At 45.5% G+C, this 18,401-nt stretch overlaps 1 protein-coding gene across 8 annotated transcripts in view; it reads right to left on the bottom strand.

Moving 5' to 3' along the window:
• The window catches only part of DIP2C (disco interacting protein 2 homolog C), a 535,770-nt gene that overhangs the window by 158,205 nt on the left and 359,164 nt on the right, over positions 1–18,401 (bottom strand). For all 8 annotated transcript variants that reach the window (XM_073581626.1, XM_073581624.1, XM_073581625.1 and 5 more), the window contains one exon: positions 10,245–10,359. In XM_073581626.1, coding sequence (XP_073437727.1) covers positions 10,245–10,359 — 115 coding nt within the window. The remainder of the gene's footprint in view (positions 1–10,244; positions 10,360–18,401) is intronic.

Below are 18,401 nucleotides of genomic sequence, written 5' to 3' on the forward strand. Positions count from 1 at the left end.
GAATGAATGGAATGTGGAAGGAAAAAATAAACATTTAACTTTTTTTCACAAACATTTTACTTCAGAACCATTTTTTTTATTTTCACAAGTGTAAAAACAGAAAATGAACCACAAAATTTTTTGTGCAATTTCTCCCAAATACGCCGATACCCCGTATGTGGGGCTAAACCACTGTTTGAGCACACGGCAGAGCTCAGAAAGGAAGGAGTGCCGTTTGACTTTTTCAATGTAGAATTGGCTGGAATTGAGATAGGACGCCATGTCGCATTTGGAGAGCCCCTAATGTGCCTAAACAGTGGAAACCCCCACAAGTGACCCCATTTTGGAAACTAGACCCCTTAAAGAACTTATCTAGATGTGTCGTGAGCACTTTGAACCCCCAAGTGCTTCACAGAAGTTTATAACGTAGAGCCATGAAAATAAAAAATAATTTTTGTTCCACAAACATGATCTTTTAGCCCCCAATTTTTTATTTTCACAAGGGTAACAGGAGAAATTGGACCCCAAAAGTTGTTGTCCAATTTGTCCTGAGTACGCTGGTACCCCATATGTGGAAGAAAACTACTGTTTGGGCACACGGTGGGGATTGGAAGGGAAGTAGTGACGTTTTGGAATGCAGACTTTGATGGAATGGTCTGCGGGTGTCATGTCGCGTTTGCAGAGCCCCTGATGTGCCTAAACAGTGGAAATCCTCCACAAGTGACCCCTTTTTGGAAACTAAACCCCCCCAAGGAACTTATCTAGATGTGTGGTGAGCACTTTGAACCCCCAAGTGTTTCACTAAAGTTTATAATGTAGAGCCGTGAAAATAAAAAAATCATTTTTTTTCCACAAAAATGATCTTTTAGCTCCCAATTTTTATTTTCACAAGGGTAACAGGAGAAATTGGACCCTAAGAGTTGTTGTCCAATTTGTCCTGAGTACGCTGGTACCCCACATGTGGGGGGGGACCACTGTTTGGGCACACGGTGGGGCTCGGAAGGGAAGTAGTGACGTTCTGGAATGCAGACTTTGATGGAATGGTCTGCGGGCGTCATATTGCATTTACAGAGCCCCTGATGTACCTAAACAGTGGAAACCCCCAATTCGAATTCCAACCCTAACCCCAACACACCCCTAACTCTAGCCCTAACCCTAGCCCTAACCCTAACCCTAACCCTAGCCCTAACCCTAGCCCTAACCCTAACCCCAGCCCTAACCCTAACCCTAGACATAGCCCTAGCCTGCCTACCTGCTTTTTTTTTCTTTACCTTTTTTTTTATTTTTGTGCTTTTTATTTTTTGTATTTTTGACTCATAGTAACGCCACTTCTCCTCTGATCTCACACTGGCAGATGATCAGAGGAGAAGCAGCGTTACTATGTGACAAGATCGCTGCCCGGCACATAGTAACGCCACTTCTCCTCTGATCTCACACTGACAGATGATCAGAGGAGAAGCAGCGTTACTGTGTGACAAGATCGCTGCCTGACACAGCTGTGCCAGGCAGCGATCAGCTGTGCCAGGCAGCGATCTAGTCACACTGTAACGCTGCTTCACCTCTGCTCATCTGTCAGCATGAGCTCAGAGGAGAAGTCGCGTTATAATGAGGGAGATCGCCGGGAAACAAGCAGCTTTCCCAGCGAGCTCTCTCATTGGCTGCTGTGACGCAACGTCATCAGGACCTGAACCAATCAGGTCTCGATGACGTCGGAGGTCCCAGCATGCATTGTGCACCGGGATCCCCGCGTTATAAGGTATGAGGGGGTCCCGGGGGGGCACAAAACCGCCGACAGTAGATAAACGTCGGCGCTGCACAAAGCCCAGCAAGCGCCAACGTTTATCTACTGTGGGCGGTCGCGAAGAGGTTAATATCTTCGTTACCTCCACCTAAGATGGAGCGGCAGTGTGTATGACTGACCGCCACTCCACCCATCCTCAAATGTAGCAGCCGGGAAAAGCCAAATGCAGCACTTGCCAGCCCCAAGGGAATGAACAGACATGCGCACCTCCGCTCCATATTAAATATGAATAACGGGGATAAACGAGCCCTGCTATACTGATCAGCGCACGTTCCAGCGGTTCCACAACCACTAATCTTGAAGTTATCATCTATCCTAGTCTCATAAATAAATGCAAGCAGCGATTTTTGGTCTGTGTGTATAAACGTTAATGGGAACCAACACGTTGATTAGCATTGGTCTGTGTGTGGTTCAGTTTTCACATGGACAGCACTGACCGACAACACGTTCGTCATCACACGCCAGAATTGTTCATCAGGTATTTCTAAAAACACCGAGAAAACTCAATTGAAAAGGCAACTCCCCCATGTTTTGGATCCACTCCTGATTTTGATGTAATCACTGCTGTGTGGTGTGAACAAGGCCTAACAATTTTGAGTTATCAAAAGCAGACATGTTCTTCAATCTGGGAAAGTCAGGCAACCCCTAATTGCTACTGCTAACAGTATGCGGAGTGTTACAAATCACAATAATGACAAATCGGCAGATTCTCTTAATTTCAGTCTTCTAGATGCTCCCTGCCCTAAATAGCTAGTAATGCCGACTCCATCGTTTCCCAAAACTACAAGTGATGTAATTAAAACACAGTAAGGTGAAAATAATGACTGAGAGGTCATTATTCCAATATCAGAGTAAATGGAGAAATTATTAGTGACCACCGACATCTGTCATCATGGTCGGTATGTGGTCATCCATATTGCAGCCCATCATTCCCGACCCCATGAATACATGTAAAAGACAGAGTACTCTGAGGACCCTCCTCACTCGCATCTGCTAGAGACTTGACCTTTTTTTAAGTAAAAAAAAAACTCAACCCATAAACCATTCAATTCATTCTACGCCTCCAACTCTGAAGTGGAAAACTGCTTTACAATAATCACTTTATGATTATTGCCTCGCTGCCTCTTAAGTGGTTGCCATTGTCATCTCTGGATAAAACACTTCCATTATTCTGTAAAACGCTAAGGAACATTTCCGCAACCATTGTAGTTGTTCAGGGTAGTGAGTCTACTTCTTTATGTTAATTAAGTTAGAAAAAAATTGAAGTTTTTTTATGGAGTTCAACAAAATGAGAACTTTGTATTTTTAGTCTAACTTTAAGATTTTATTTGTGCTCTCAAAAAATGCTAGTAATGCAACCACAATTGTGAACAGATAGGCAATATAGGATACTGGAAGAGTAGTCATTATCATTGCCAAAATAATCCTCATCAAACCAATGCTTCAGCCTCATTTCAAGGCGGAAATACAGTACGTACTGTAATGGGGATAATTTTTAGACCCTAAATCCTCACAGGGCCAAAAACAGGGATTTTTGTGTGTACTCACCATAAAATCCTTTTCTCCGAGCCAATCAATGGGGGACACAGGACCATGGGTGTTATGCTGCTGCCACTAGGAGGATACTAAGTAAACATAGAAGAAATTAATTCCTCCTCTGCAGTATACACCCTCCTATTGGCTCTAAATGAACCAGTTCGGTGACAAAGCAGTAGGAGCTCAGAAGTATGAAACAGAAGGCTAATATGCCAAACTAAGGAACCAAAAAAACAAACCAAACCAGGTTGGGTGCTGTGTCCCCCAATGATTGGCTCAAAGAAAAGGATTTTACGGTAAGTACATACAAAAATCCCTGTTTCTCCTTTGCCTCATTGGGGGACACAGGACCATGGGACGTCCTAAATCCGTCCCTGGGTAGGAAAAAGCATGACAGCTGAAACCTCATGAACCGGCAGGCTACATTTGCGCTACAGAAGCGATACTGCCGATTGCAGAATCCATCTGCTAAGGGCGGCATCTGCAGAAGACTGAGCATGAATATTGTAGTGTTTCACAAATGTGTGCAAGCTGGACCATTTCGCAGCCTTGCAGTGCCGACACCTAGTGCCGGATGGCCAAGGAAGCCCCCATTGACCGAGTGAAGTGTGCCTTAATCCCCGCTGGGATAGTCCTGCCTCTGATATTGTAAGCTTACTGGATCACCGAGCAGATCCACCAGACTATTGTAGCCTTAGAGGCAGGTAGACCCTTTCTGTGTCCCTCCGGAAGCACAAAGAGAACATCTGACTTGCGAAAAGGCGCCGTCCGGGAGACATACTTCCTAAGTGCTCTCACCGGAACTATGACTCCATCTTTGCAGAGTGCATTTATGGCTCGGTAGAACGGTGCTGCTCGTGCTTCTGCCTTGGGGGGTGAGACAGGAAAATCCGTGCTGGAGGGGAGGAGAAGAAAACTATTTTGTATCCGGAGGTCACCAGATCTCTGACCAACTGATCGTGAACGTCCGCAATCCAGGCTTGACGGAACAAGAGCAGATGGCCTCCTACCTTGTTGATGGCCACCGGATACAGCAATGAATCATTGCGCAGAGAATCTATGGGATCTGGATCCTTTGGATCCAGACTGTCTGAGCCTGCTTTTCCATGAATGAGTGGGTTTGTACGAATCCTGGGAACCCCTGTCTCTATGCGGGGGGCGAGCCGAGCCGGCGGAAGCGGTCGTAGAGGACCAACTTGCGGTGCCACGAAAGGGCCGAAACCGAACCTGGTGTTGATTACAAAAAGGCCGACTGGTCCTTTGTTGGGCAAGGAATTTGCTCTTCCCTCCAGTAGCATCAGAGATAAGTTGATCCAGTTTATCTCCGAACAAGCGCCCGCTCTGGGTAGGCAGAGATTTTTTTTGAAGCAGAATCCGCTTGCCACTCTCTGAGCCATAATGCTCTCCTGATAGTGATGGCATTTACGACTGTTAGTGCGGCACAGTTGGCTGCATCTACTGAGTCATATACAATGTAATCCCCAGCCCGTGTGATCTGGTAGGCCAGACTCACTGCCTCAGAAGGCACTGTCATGACTGATTTTGGCCAGAGCCTCCGCTGTCATGAATGGGTCACCGAGGAGGATAGCAGGAACAGGCTAAGCCACCAGAAGACAAGAGAGATTGGTAACTAAGCGGATTGCAGACCCCTGATCCTATCAACACAACTAGCAGTAGCCGTGGAGCGTTCCTACGATGCCCTAGACGCTTCGTCACAGCCAGAGAACTAACTAAGCCTAAAGACAGAAAGGTGAAATCTAAACTCCCCCGGAGCAGATCCCCAAAGGAATAGACAGCCCCCAAACATATAATGTCGGTGAGATAAGATGAGACACAAACACAGACAGAAAACAGACTGAGCAAACGGTGGGGCCCAAGCTGTCTAGACAGGACAGGACAGAAAAGATACTGTCTGCAATCACGCACAAAACCCTAAAAAAGTCCAACACTTCTGATATACAAAAAACCTGAGGCCACACATCTTCACCCCCGCTAGATCAGCACTCTGGTATAAACTGGAAGCAAAGCAAAAAGATACTAACATAACAGGGGACTGAACAAGCAGTGACATATGAAGCAGGGCCCAGCGCTGCCCCCAGCAGGGAGCACGGTGAACCCTAGCAACAAAGCAGAAAGCAAAAAAACGGCACAACCAGATTAGATGCAAAGGATTAGCAAAAGAATCACTTAACTGAACCATGCAGATCAGGCAGGGGACAAAAGAACTCCAAATGCACAAGGAGGAAAATCACCAGCAACCTTCAAGAGCAGCCAGCACCATTATATGCTCCCAGCCAGTAATCCCAGGTTCCCAATTATGGTTGTCAGGTGGAGAACTTCCATCAACCTGGCCAGCTCCACTACTCTCAGTAACCACCAGAGGTAGCAGAGGGAGCTTCGGCTCAAAAATCCAAGCAAGGGAGTTCACAACACTCCGCCCAAGCTACCATGGCATTAGCCACTCATGTTGCGGCGAAGGATGGAGAATGTGCTGAGCCAGAGGCTTCAAAAACTGACCGAGCGAGATTATCAATCTGTCGGTCAGTGGGGCTCTTAATTGAGGAGCCGTCAGACAAAGATAGGAGTGTTTTAGAAGCGAGACGTGATATGGGGGGATCCACCGAGGGAGACTCAGTCCACTCCTTCTTCAGATTCGAAGTGAAGGGATATCGTGTCTCAAGAGGCTTTTGCCCTGTGAATCGTTTGTCCGGGCGACTCCTGTGCCTCTGAATAATGTCTGTAAACTCGGGGTGGTTAGCAAACACCCTACGAGGACGTTTAATTCTCTTAAAGGACACTGTGGGATCTGGACTAGTTGCAGGGTCCACGTCCATCCTCAGAGCCTTATTGACTGCTTCAATGAAGGAATCTAGTGACTCCTGGTACTCCTGCGAGTCAGGTCCATGGACACATCAGACTCGTATTCTGAGTCGTGTTCGCTGCGAATCCCTGGTGAGGGGAGTGGGAAACAGAAGTCGCGGATGCCGAAGCACAAGAGAGCCCGGGGACGGATTCGCCTCCTAGAAATTTGCATATCCATTGTTGCAGGACGATCCTTGAGGACGGCTTCTGCGTAGCTGGGGGACTTCCCACGCCAGACAAACAGATGCCCTGGCTTGAGGAGGAATCATGGAAGGATTCTATTGCTTTAGCCAGAGAAGCCATGGATTGTGCTAGGGACGTGGACCACTCAGAGGGGTTAGGTTTACTAGGGTTGGCCGTAGCGGAGGACTCCAGTGCGCATGCAGGGTCGCAGGTCATGCAGAATGGAGTACTGTAGCCCCGAGGCAATAGAGTATTACATGTGGTACATGACGCCAAAGCTACTGTGTGTGTTTTGGTGGCCTTCTTAGTAGACTTTGGTTAGGACATATTGACCCTATAGAGCTGCTCAGAGGTATAGAGGCTTCTATACTGCAGGGAAGGGGTTAAGCTCCGTTTGCAGCTTACCCAGGTCCTGTGTCCTGTGCCCCCAGGGATGGTGTCCTGCTTCTGTCAACCTCGCAGTGGGTCTGCCAGCGCCCATCGCAGAAGATCTGCTTTGCTTGCAGGAACAGGTGCCTGTCTGCGGTCAGCGCAGAGAAAATGGCCGCTCAGGTTAACAGTGGCGCTTCTCGTTAGGAACGAGAAGCGCCCGAAGATGTGGTGGGGCCAGCCCAGTGGGCGGGATTACAGCTGTGGTGCTTCTCATCTAGAGCGAGAAGAGCCTGAAACATGGGCGAAGTTATGACGGCATGGGGCCTAGTCCAGCCAGAAACCGGGGACTAAATTTGCGGTGGCGGCTAGGACGCGCGATCACTGGTAGACTGTCAGGACACGCATCCCTTCCCAGGGGTCAGGACCTATCGTCTAAGGAGCCCTCCTGCCATCCTTGGGCGCTGTCGGCCAGGACCCCTCTTGTACTCACTGATGTTGGCGCGGATGTAGCAGAGCTGGATCCGCAGGTACTGGTCATGTAGTTTGCCCTCAATCCACCATCCCTTTGACAGGGAGGTGGAGAGGGACCATCTGCTTTCTATTAGAGGTGATGTAGTGGGGGCTGCACGGACTCTGCTGGGGCTTCTGTGCATCCCGTGGGTTCAATCACTTGGGATGGAACAGGGTCATCGACCGGCTGTAGGCCTGGCTCCAGAAGGGGATATGTGGGGGCGACACCCCATGTTTCCATCTGTTGGTGATGTGGGGAGACCGGGGCCCTGGAGGGACCCATCGCCCCTGAAATGAGCCCAGGCATCGTAGCATTGCAGGAGGGGGTACGGTGAGGCAACACTCTGAGTTCCCGCCTGTTGAAGATTCAGGGAGATCGGGACCTTGAAAGGACCCGTCACCCCTTTAATCCATGGAAAAAATGAAAAATAACAATAATAAAGTTGGGGTCTGAATCCCAGACCCAAGTGCCTCCTACAGACACTAAGCAAGAACTGGTTCACTTAGAGCCGGTAGGAGGGTGTATACTGCAGAGGAGGAGTTAATTTCTTCTATGTTTACTTAGTGTCCTCCTAGTGGCAGCAGTATAACACCCATGGTCCTGTATCCCCCAATGAGGCGAAGGAGAAAAGTCCCTCTTTTCTGAAGTTGAGGATCAGTACTATAATCTCACAATACCTTCCAAACGTAATCTCGTGACTTTCCAAGACCACCTTCTCTCCTCCACACTTCTACTTTTCTCACCCAATCGCCTCCAAGACATCTCCCGAGTTTCCGTCATCCACTGGAATTCTGTGCCCCAACACGTCCGATTATCCACCACATTTGGAACTTTCAGACGGAACTTGAAAACCCATCTCTTCAAGAAACCTTACAGCCTGCAATGACCCCGCTGCCATCTCACCACCACCGGAGCTGCCACCACCCCCCAACCTACTGTTTCTTTCCGCATTACCCTGTAGAATGTAAGCCCGGAAGGGCAGGACCCTCTCCGCTCTGTACCAGTCTGACATTATTAGTTTGTTCATTGTAATTAACACCTGTATTTGGTATGTAACCCTCTTTCATGTACAGCACCAGGGAATCAATGGTTCTCTAAAAATAAATAATAATAAAAATAATAATAGACAATTGTTGGATCTGATAGGGTTTTTAAAGGAGCTTTAAAAAATATATATTTTCACGTAAATATAACAAACTTTGCAATATATCTTTTTAGCTAAATCCACCTTCTTTCCTCCTCATGGACTGATCATTCATTCTCAAAATTCTCAATTCATGTATAAAATCTTCAGTGAGCACAGATTTACTCATTACTGAGATAGGAGACGACAGTTGATGTTCATAAAGTTCTATGGAGAACTGGAACTGTTGCTTCAGGAGAACTTGCAGCAGAACATATGTGTTTGCCTTCTAACTCCCCTCCCCCTTACACAGAATTTTAAAAGCACCAACTGTCATTTCAAGTCTCAGTAATGAAAAAATCTGTCCTCACTTTAGCCATGATTTGAGAGTGAAAGATAAATCCAAGAGAAGAAAGAAGCAAATTTCTATTATCATTATAAAGCTGCAGATTTTCATGTGTAGTATTAATTTATAAAAGAAAAATAAAAAAATGATCACTCTATAAATTATGCTTTAGAGTTCCAATCATACGCCTAATATTGAAATGGTAGTTAACCTACAGAAAATCCTGAAAAGAGATTAGAATGTTACAGATTAATAAAGTAGGCATACCCGCCTTGCTGATCTCCTGCCTCTTTGACTGATCCTTCCAGTTTCCTTTGTCACTGGTCTCTATGGATTGACTCAGCTTATCATAAGACCGCTGCAACCAATCACTGGTTAAAATACAGTGCTCGTGGTTAATAAGCATATAATCATCTTTAGGGCAGTACAAAGTGACTGGCCACAAAACCACTGCAGCCAATCAGTGATAGGCTGCAATGATGACATAGCTAGACGCAACAGGATCAGGAGTGGTGGGTGATCAGATGGCATCACAACCAGAATGCTTGGGATTGGCAAAGTGAATATTTTTGTTCTATTACATTCTAAGGCTGGTTTCACATTTGCGTACTGGGGGCTTTGTAGAGGGCTGCGTACTTCCTCCGTTAAGCCCCGCCTACTTCTACATATTTTGCAATGTGTCCTGTGTACTTATATTTAACATTGGGTACGCAGGACATGCGGATGTATGCAGATGCGTCCGCATGCGTCGTTTTGACGTGCAGCTGAACGCAGCATGTTGCATTTTTGTGCGGACGGCGGGCACGTCAAAACGACGCATGCGGACGCATCCGCATCCATCCGCATGTCCTGCGTATCCAATGTTAGAGATAGGTACACAGGACGCATGCAGAAGTATGCGGAAGTAGGTGGGGCTTAACGGAGGAAGTACGCCGCCCTCCGCAAAGCCTCGGTAAGCAAATGTGAACTTAACCTAAACTGTTTTCATGTGCTGGTTTTAAAATTTAGTTGAATACTTTGTACAAATCTCAGAACGAGCGTCCCTGATTCTGCCACTCTTATCCGTTTTGCTCTGCATTACTCTATTGTTGAAATATTTATATTTGTTTCTTCTGGAGCGCAGTATGTGAAATCTCTTGTAGCCCAACTGTGCTTTTCTTCAGAGTCTTCTCTGGGGTGGGGGGTGCTTTCACCCCTCCCACCCAGACACCGCCAATCACAGCTCAGCAGCATATGAAATTGCAAGAATAGCTGCTGAGCTGTGATTGGCAGCATCTGGGAGGGAGGGATAAAGGTGCCCGCCACCGAGAGAAGACTCTGAAGAGACGTTGGACTGCAAAGCAGAGATTTCACATAGTGCACTCCAAAAGAAACAAATATGAATATATCTGTAATGTAGTGATGCACAGCTAAATGGAGGAGTGCAGAGGAATCAGTGGAGCTCATGGATTTTTACAAAGTATTTAACTCAATTTTTTTAGCACATGACAGGTCGTCTTGATATTCCATTAATACTTTTTATAAACAGTACCTCCTTATAGCAACAGTAAGAGCCTCTGGTGAACTGGCACAAGGACAAATGACTTCTTGCCGCAGGCCTTTACTTTGGAAGACATTGAGGAAAGCGTCACAAGAAGAAATGGACCCTGGGGAGAGAGCACAAGAAGAGGATGTGATAACAAACGTGCAGGAAATACAGCGTTTGGACAAGATGATTTAGGACATTCACAAAAAAGCCAACAATACTTCTTGCTTCATTCTGCCGTTAGAAGGACAAAATACAAAGCTTGGAAAAAAACAAAACATGGCACATTAACAGACATTAAAATTAATGAGACATTAAGATATAGCTCCAAATGAAAAGTCATGCTCGTTTCAAGGAAATGTATCAGTATAATGCATATTGTTTCTATGTTTTCCATATGGCTCCATAACCAAAAGAGACTGGAGTCTTGCAACGGCCATAAATAGAAAAATTCTCAAAAAGGTACGTCACATAGTCATACAGTGGGACATAGGCTGGTTTCACACTAGCGTTTTATCGCGCAGCGCATCGTGCGCTATTGGGCGCACGCGCAATGTTCCCCTATCTGTAACATGGTGGTCGCAGGGTCTTGCGATTGCACACGCTCATCAGCGTTTAGTGTGCGCTGCGCATTTTGAAGGTGTGCGCCCAGACGCGCCGTACACTACATGTTGCATTTTTTGTTCCTCCTACATAGTTAAAAAAAATCGCACGCGCATGTGTGCGCCCAAAAATAGCATTACAGTCTATGGGGTTGCTGGCGTGCGCTTGGATGCGCGCACGTCAGCGCTTTGTGCGCACACGCGATTGAAGTAAACAATGTCTAGACAGTTGTTTAAACTTCCCCCTAAACAAGCAATATTGTTTGGGAGAAGTTTTGATAAATGAAGGTGTCTTCAGGGACACACCACTAGAGCCTTGAAGATAAGAGCAGCTACAGAGAGCAGGAGAAGAGCAGCTACAGACAGCCTTGAATATAAGACCAGACAAGAAGAGCCTTGGATTCAAGCTTCAGCAGCCAAAATGTGAGTATTCTTCAACATAATGTGTGTGTGTCCTGTACAAAAACCAGGGGAAGAGTCTTGAGGAGATCATTTGCATATTCCCAGTGCCTTCTGGGATAAGTGAAGAGTCTCCGCGAGCTCAACGATCACTGGGTTTTGGCCGTTGCAGCTGAAAAGAGGAAATCGGAAAACCAGGGGAAGAGTCTTGAGGAGATCATTTGCATATTCCCAGTGCCTTCTGGGATAAGTGAAGAGTCTCCGCGAGCTCAACGATCACTGGGTTTTGGCCGTTGCAGCTGAAAAGAGGAAATCGGAAAACCAGGGGAAGAGTCTTGAGGAGATCATTTGCATATTCCCAGTGCCTTCTGGGATAAATGAAGAGTCTCCGCGAGCTCAACGATCAATTTTGGCTCACCTTTCATCGTTTTTAAGAAATCTCAAGATGGAAGAGGCCAGGAGCCATTTGGTGAGCTGCATTTCTTGCTACATGTTCACAGATTTACCAGTGGAAAAGCCAAACTTCACATGCCACAAATGCAAGCTTGTGACTCTGTTGGAGGAAAAGTTGCAAAATCTCGAAGAGAGGTTAGCTACGATGAAGATCATTAAGGAAGGTGAAGAGTTCTTGGACAGAGCAGAATTATCTCTTGATGTTACAGAAAGAGAAGAAATTCGAAGTGCACCTGAAGAAACAGAGGAATGGAGACTTGTGACCCAGAGAAGCAGGAGGATCAGGAGGCAGTCAGCACCCATACTGCTCAGAAACCAGTACCAGGCTCTCACGCAGGAAAATGATGAAGAAATACATCAGGATAAGTCTTTGCCAACAAACAGCAACCTTGTACGCCTTCAGAGTCCTCCTGGATGGAGAAAGAAAATTGTTGTGAAGAAGAAACGGAGAGTGGTGGTCATGGGGGATTCCCTGTTGAGAGGAACAGAGGCCGCTATCTGCAGACCGGATATAACTTCAAGAGAAATGTGCTGTCTTCCAGGTGCAAAAATTAAAGATGTGTCTGACAGGATATCAGGACTCTTCAGACCTACAGATGACTACCCATTCCTGCTACTACATGTGGGGACAAATGACACCGCAAGAAACGACCTGGAAACCATCTGCAGAGACTTTGAAGACTTAGGCAAGAAAGTGAAAGAACTGGGAGCGCAGGTGGTCTTCTCTTCCATCCTCCCAGTGGCTGGCCATGGAACAAGGAGGTGGAATAAGATTCTGCAGGTGAACAACTGGCTACGTCGATGGTGCCGTCAGCAACGATTTGGATTTCTGGATCACGGAGTGAACTACTTATACGATGGACTACTTGCTAGAGATGGGGTGCACCTTACGAAGACTGGAAAGCAGGTATTTGGAAGTCGCCTTGCTACACTTGTAAGGAGAGCTTTAAACTAAAACAACATGGGAAGGGAAGCAAAAGACCAGAAAAAGCCATACACCTGACAAATGCTATTGAGAACTCTGCTATAAGAAGTGGAAAGGAAGAACAAAGACGAAAGAATCTAATTAATAAAAATATTGGAGAAAGTGAAACCAATCACAAACTAAAATGTTTCTATACTAATGCACAAAGCATGGGCAACCAACAAGGAGAATTGGAACTACTAACACAGGAAAAGAAATATGATGTCATTGGAATCACTGAAACTTGGTGGGACAATACACATGATTGGAATACAAGACTAGAAGGATACAACTTATTTGCAAGAAACAGACTTGATAAACGAGGAGGAGGTGTCGCATTGTATGTTAGAAATGCGTATATCTGCACAGAGATTGAAGCTTCAGAGACTGGGAGTTCTGTGGAAACTGTTTGGGTAAGAATACAAGGACAGAACAATGGAAAGGACACCATTGTAGGCATTTACTACAGGCCGCCTGTGCAAGCTGAAGATATGGATGAACTCTTTATGCATCAAATGGCCAAGTTCTCCAAAAAATCTGACATAGTTGTCATGGGAGATTTCAACTATCCAGACATTTGTTGGGAATCTCTCTCAGGCAAAACTAACAGGTCAAGGAAATTCTTATCCTCTCTTGCTGACAACTTTATCTTCCAAAAGGTAAAGGAGAAAACAAGGGGAACTGCTACCTTGGATCTAATCCTTATAAACAGGGAGGAAATGGTTGAGGAGGTAAAAGTGGCTGGGACCCTAGGAGGTAGCGACCATGCTATTTTAGAATTTTGGATAACTAGAGGCGGTAGACCTGTGAAGACTCAGACGTCAAGGTTAGATTTCAGAAGGCAGATTTTAAGGGATTCAGAAAGAGAATTGGAGGGATCCAATGGCTGGATATCCTTAAAGACAAAAATGTCCAGGAAGGATGGGAAATCTTGAAAAATGAAATTCTCAAAGCACAGTTGTTAACAATTCCGAAAAGAGGGAAGAATAGGAAGCATTTAAGGAAACCAGGATGGATGAACACAGAACTTAAGCACATGCTAAAAAGGAAGAAAAAAATGTTTATAAAATGGAAAGAGGGAGGCATATCTAAAGAAGAATATAATGCTGTCTGCAGAACCTGCAGGGCACAAATCAGATTATCTAAAGCTGAAAATGAATTGAGGCTTGCAAGAGATGTCAAAAGCAATAATAAAGGATTTTGGGGATATGTCAAAAGTAAAAGAAAAGTCAAAGATGCTATAGGATTTTTACAGGATGAAAATGATGAAATGGTAAGACAGGATGTTGAGAAGGCTGAACTTTTAAATTCCTATTTTGCATCTGTTTTCTCTCAGAAAGGAAATGTAACATCAACTGTTATTCACTGTCCTATTAAGGGAATAGAAGAATCCAGGATATCTATAAACAGAAAGATAGTGAGGAAACACTTAGCTAACCTAAATGAATTCAAGTCTCCAGGTCCAGATGAATTACACCCCAGAGTACTGAAGGAGATAGCAGAAGAAATTTTTGAACCCCTCTCCATAATGTTTGAAAATTCTTGGAGAACAGGAGAAGTGCCAAAAGACTGGAGAAGAGCAAATGTTGTTCCTATCTTCAAAAAGGGGAAGAAGGTGGACCCAGGCAACTATAGGCCGGTGAGTCTGACTTCTATACCAGGAAAGATCTTTGAACAAATTATTAAACAACATGTACGTCAATACCTGGATAAGAATGAAGTGATTAAACAGAGTCAGCATGGGTTTGTAACTAATAAGTCATGTCAGACTAATTTAATTTCCTTCTATGACGGTATTACTGATTGGGTGGATCAAGGAAATGCTGTAGATATAGTATATCTTGACTTCAGCAAAGCATTTGACAAAGTCTCTCATACAATCCTTATTGAAAAAATGACTAAGTATGGAATGGACAAGGCAACTGTTAGGTGGATTCATAACTGGCTTAGTGATCGGACCCAAAGAGTGGTCGTAAATGGCTGCACATCCAGTTGGAAGAATGTCTCAAGTGGGGTACCACAGGGCTCTGTCCTGGGCCCTGTATTGTTCAACATCTTTATCAACGATTTAGATGAAGGAATTGAGGGTAAACTGATTAAATTTGCTGATGACACAAAGCTAGGAGGGATAGCTAATACTAGAGAAGAGAGAGAGAGGATTCAAAAAGATTTAAATAAACTGGAGAAGTGGGCAGCAACTAACAGAATGGTTTTTAACAGGGAGAAATGCAAAGTACTACAATAAAAATGAAAAAAGCATATACAGAATGGGAGGAATAGGGCTAAGCAACAGCACATGTGAAAAAGACTTGGGTATACTAATAGATCACAGACTGAATATGAGTCAACAGTGTGATGCAGCAGCAAAAAAGGCAAATGCAATTCTAGGATGTATTAACAGAAGCATACAGTCTAGATCACGTGAAGTCATTATTTCCCTCTACTCCTCTTTGGTCAGACCTCATCTGGAATATTGTGTCCAGTTTTGGGCACCACATTTTAAAAAAGACATCAACAAACTGGAGCAAGTTCAGAAAAGAGCGACCAGAATGGTGACCGGTCTGCAAACCCTGTCTTATGAGGAAAGGTTGCAGGATTTGGGAATGTTTAGTTTGCAAAAGAGAAGACTGAGAGGAGACTTAATAGCTGTCTACAAATATCTAAAGGGCTGTCACATTGTAGAAGGATCAACTTTATTCTCATTTGCACAAGGAAAGACTAGAAGCAATGGGATGAAGCTGAATGGGAGGAGACACAGATTAGATATTAGAAAAAACTTTTTGACAGTTAGAGTGATCAATGAGTGGAACAGGCTGCCACGAGAAGTGGTGAGTTCTCCTTCAATGGAAGTCTTCAAACAGAGGCTGGACAGACATCTAACTGGTATGATTTAGCGAATCCTGCTTTGAGCAGGGGGTTGGACCAGATGGCCCAGGAGGTCCCTTCCAACTCTACGATTCTATGATTCTATGATTCTATGATTCTATGAATTTATTATGTACTAACGTATTTTTTGTTTAAATTTCAGCATGTCTTCTTCTGGATCGGTCTATTCGCCATCTCGGTAAGAACTGGCCCAAGCTGATCGTGAGGTGAGGATATTGCGGCCTTTGGGTAAGTTTAGCTGCTGCCTCTAGAAATGTGTAATAATTTTTTTTTTCTTTAAAGACATCGGACACGGCCAGTGAAGGTAAAGTGCAGGAGCAGTCTGAGCGGGAGCAGCGTAGCCAAGTCGTGGCGAGGAGACGCAATGTTAGTATATAGTCTTTCCTTTTTTTATCTGTCTTTATTTTCATCTTCTTCTCTGTTTATTTTTCTATCTTTTTCATTCTCCAAAATTACAAAGATTCTAATTTTTTTTTTTTCTAGGTTCCACAACGGGATGACGGAGAATTTTACATCGACAACGAGCACCTAATTCGCCTTGTTGAGGAGCGTATCCTGTTGTGGGACAGCCGTGACCAGCAGTACAAAGACAAAGTGGTGACACGGCAGCTCTGGAATGAGGTGGCCGCAGCGATGATGGATGGCTGGGACAGCGCCTCTCCTACTTCAAAAAAGGTGTTCAGTAAGTATAAAGCTGCTCTGTGATGCTGCATTGACTCTTGTTCTTGAAGGTACTGGTGTGTTTGTTGCAAGATATATTCTTGCATCAAACACATCAGTCCCCTCATGATCAACAGTGATTGCTTTGTGTATTGAACTGCTGCCTTGAAGCTGCATTGATTTTTGGTCCTGATGGTACAGGTGTGTTTGAGGCAAGATATATTCGAACAGGTTCGCAGTGGTTCAGCGGCAAGGCGCAGAAGAAAGTACCGCTATCATCGCGAGTAGGCTTTCCTGAGACCGGTCCTTGCCAGCAGAGCGTAAGTATTTTTTTTTTTTTTTTTTTTTTTTTTTTATTACCATGTGCTTTTCTATTCCACAGCTGATGCTTCTTGTTAATGCATGATAGTAATGTTTTCCCTTTCTTTCCACAGCACTTGGATCAGCACCCTGCAACCTGTCCCTGGAGCGGTCCTTCATTGGTCGACCTCGGACCCGTCCCAGCCATCTGACAGCCAGAAAGCGTCTTGCAGGTCAGCAACACAGACAGCTGGTGACCAGGAAGCTGGCCAATTAGGTGTTCCCCTGTCCCAGGTCTCTGCCACTGGTTATGCGGGCACTACCCGCCAGCGGCAGAGGGCCTTGGACAGGCCTGTCATGCCCGAGTTCATGCACTTGAGCGAGGCCTTTCAGGCCAGCCTCAAGGCGCTGTCCGGCAGAGTGGAAAGCGTTTTTTCCCTGATGGAACGCGGTTTTAACCACTCTGTTGACCACCACCGCCACTGCACCACCTGCTTGGAGCAACACCACCACAGAACCTGCTTGGGCCACCGACACCACCAGTCAACATCATCAAAGGAGCACCGCCAGCACTCCTCATCAAAGGAGCACCGCCAGCACTCCTCATCAAAGGAGCACCGCCAGCACTCCTCATCAAAGGAGCACCGCCAGCACTCCTCATCAAAGGAGCACCGCCAGCACTCCTCATCAAAGGCGCACCGCCAGCACTCCTCATCAAAGGCGCACCGCCAGCACTCCTCATCAAAGGCGCACCGCCACTAAATCTCCTCCTAGGAGTCCCGTCAGAACTTCTCCTGCTCGGATCACCGACACGCAGCCTCCTTCTAGGAGCACCGACACGACTTTTCTCCAAGGATCACCGCCACCGCCACTTCTTTGAGCACCGACACGAGTTTGTCTCCTCGTATCACCTCCACCGCCTCCACTTCTATGAGCACCGACACAACTTTGTCTCCTTCTAGGAGCACCGCCACCGCCACCACAGAGCAGCAGAGTGGTGACCAACATTCCATCTTTTACAGGTCAACGCCACGGTCCACCATCTCCAAGCGGTCGAGCAAAGTAAGGCGGTCACACGGTGGAAGTCGGGCCAGGCAGGATACTCCTGCGCCAAAGGAAAAAACAAAAAAGTTGTTTGTCCATCCACCCTCAATGTGTCTCAACCTGCCTCCATGTCCATTCCAGAGCTCCCTTCCACCAGTACTTTCGTCGCCCCTTCGCCTAGAACCCCTTCCTCAACCTCCAGTCGTTCCTCGTCTCTCCACACCCCCAAAGTATCCCAATCTTCCCCCAAACGTCATTCCTAATAAAATCTTTTTTTTTTTTTTTTTTTTCGTGGAAAAATAAATATGCAATTCTGTTTTCAAAAAATTTGGATTGATTACTGTGTCAATCGCCGACTACACACACTGCGCCGTATACTTAGCGTTTTTGACACCAGATATCTCCATTACTGAGACATGTTTCTTGTGTCAGTCTTGGAGATATGTGTTGTCAAAAAAAACAATCTATGACTTGTATTTTCCACACCAGTCTCTACATTCTTCTAATATTGCACAGACTGGATCCAGCATGGTTCCCCAAATCCAGTCCTCAAGGTCCACCAACAGATCATGTTGTAAGGAATTCTGTTTTTTTGCTCATGTGAAGCAGTTATCAACGGAGCAATGGAATTACTTACAACATTATCTGTTGGTGGTCCTTGAGGACTGGAGTTGGGGAACCCGGCTGAATTCAGTCTGTGCAATATTACAAGAATGTAGAGACTGGTGTGGAAAATACAAGTCATATAGATTATTGTTTTTGACACCAGATATCTCCATTACTAAGACATGTTTCTTGTGTCAGTTTTGGAGATATGTGTTGTCAAAAAAACCACTGGTACACCTGGCGAGTTGA

This window comes from Dendrobates tinctorius, unplaced genomic scaffold, assembly GCF_039654945.1.
Source record: "Dendrobates tinctorius isolate UK_male_01 unplaced genomic scaffold, ASM3965494v1 ptg000070l, whole genome shotgun sequence".
In the NCBI taxonomy this organism is placed as follows: domain Eukaryota; kingdom Metazoa; phylum Chordata; class Amphibia; order Anura; family Dendrobatidae; genus Dendrobates; species Dendrobates tinctorius.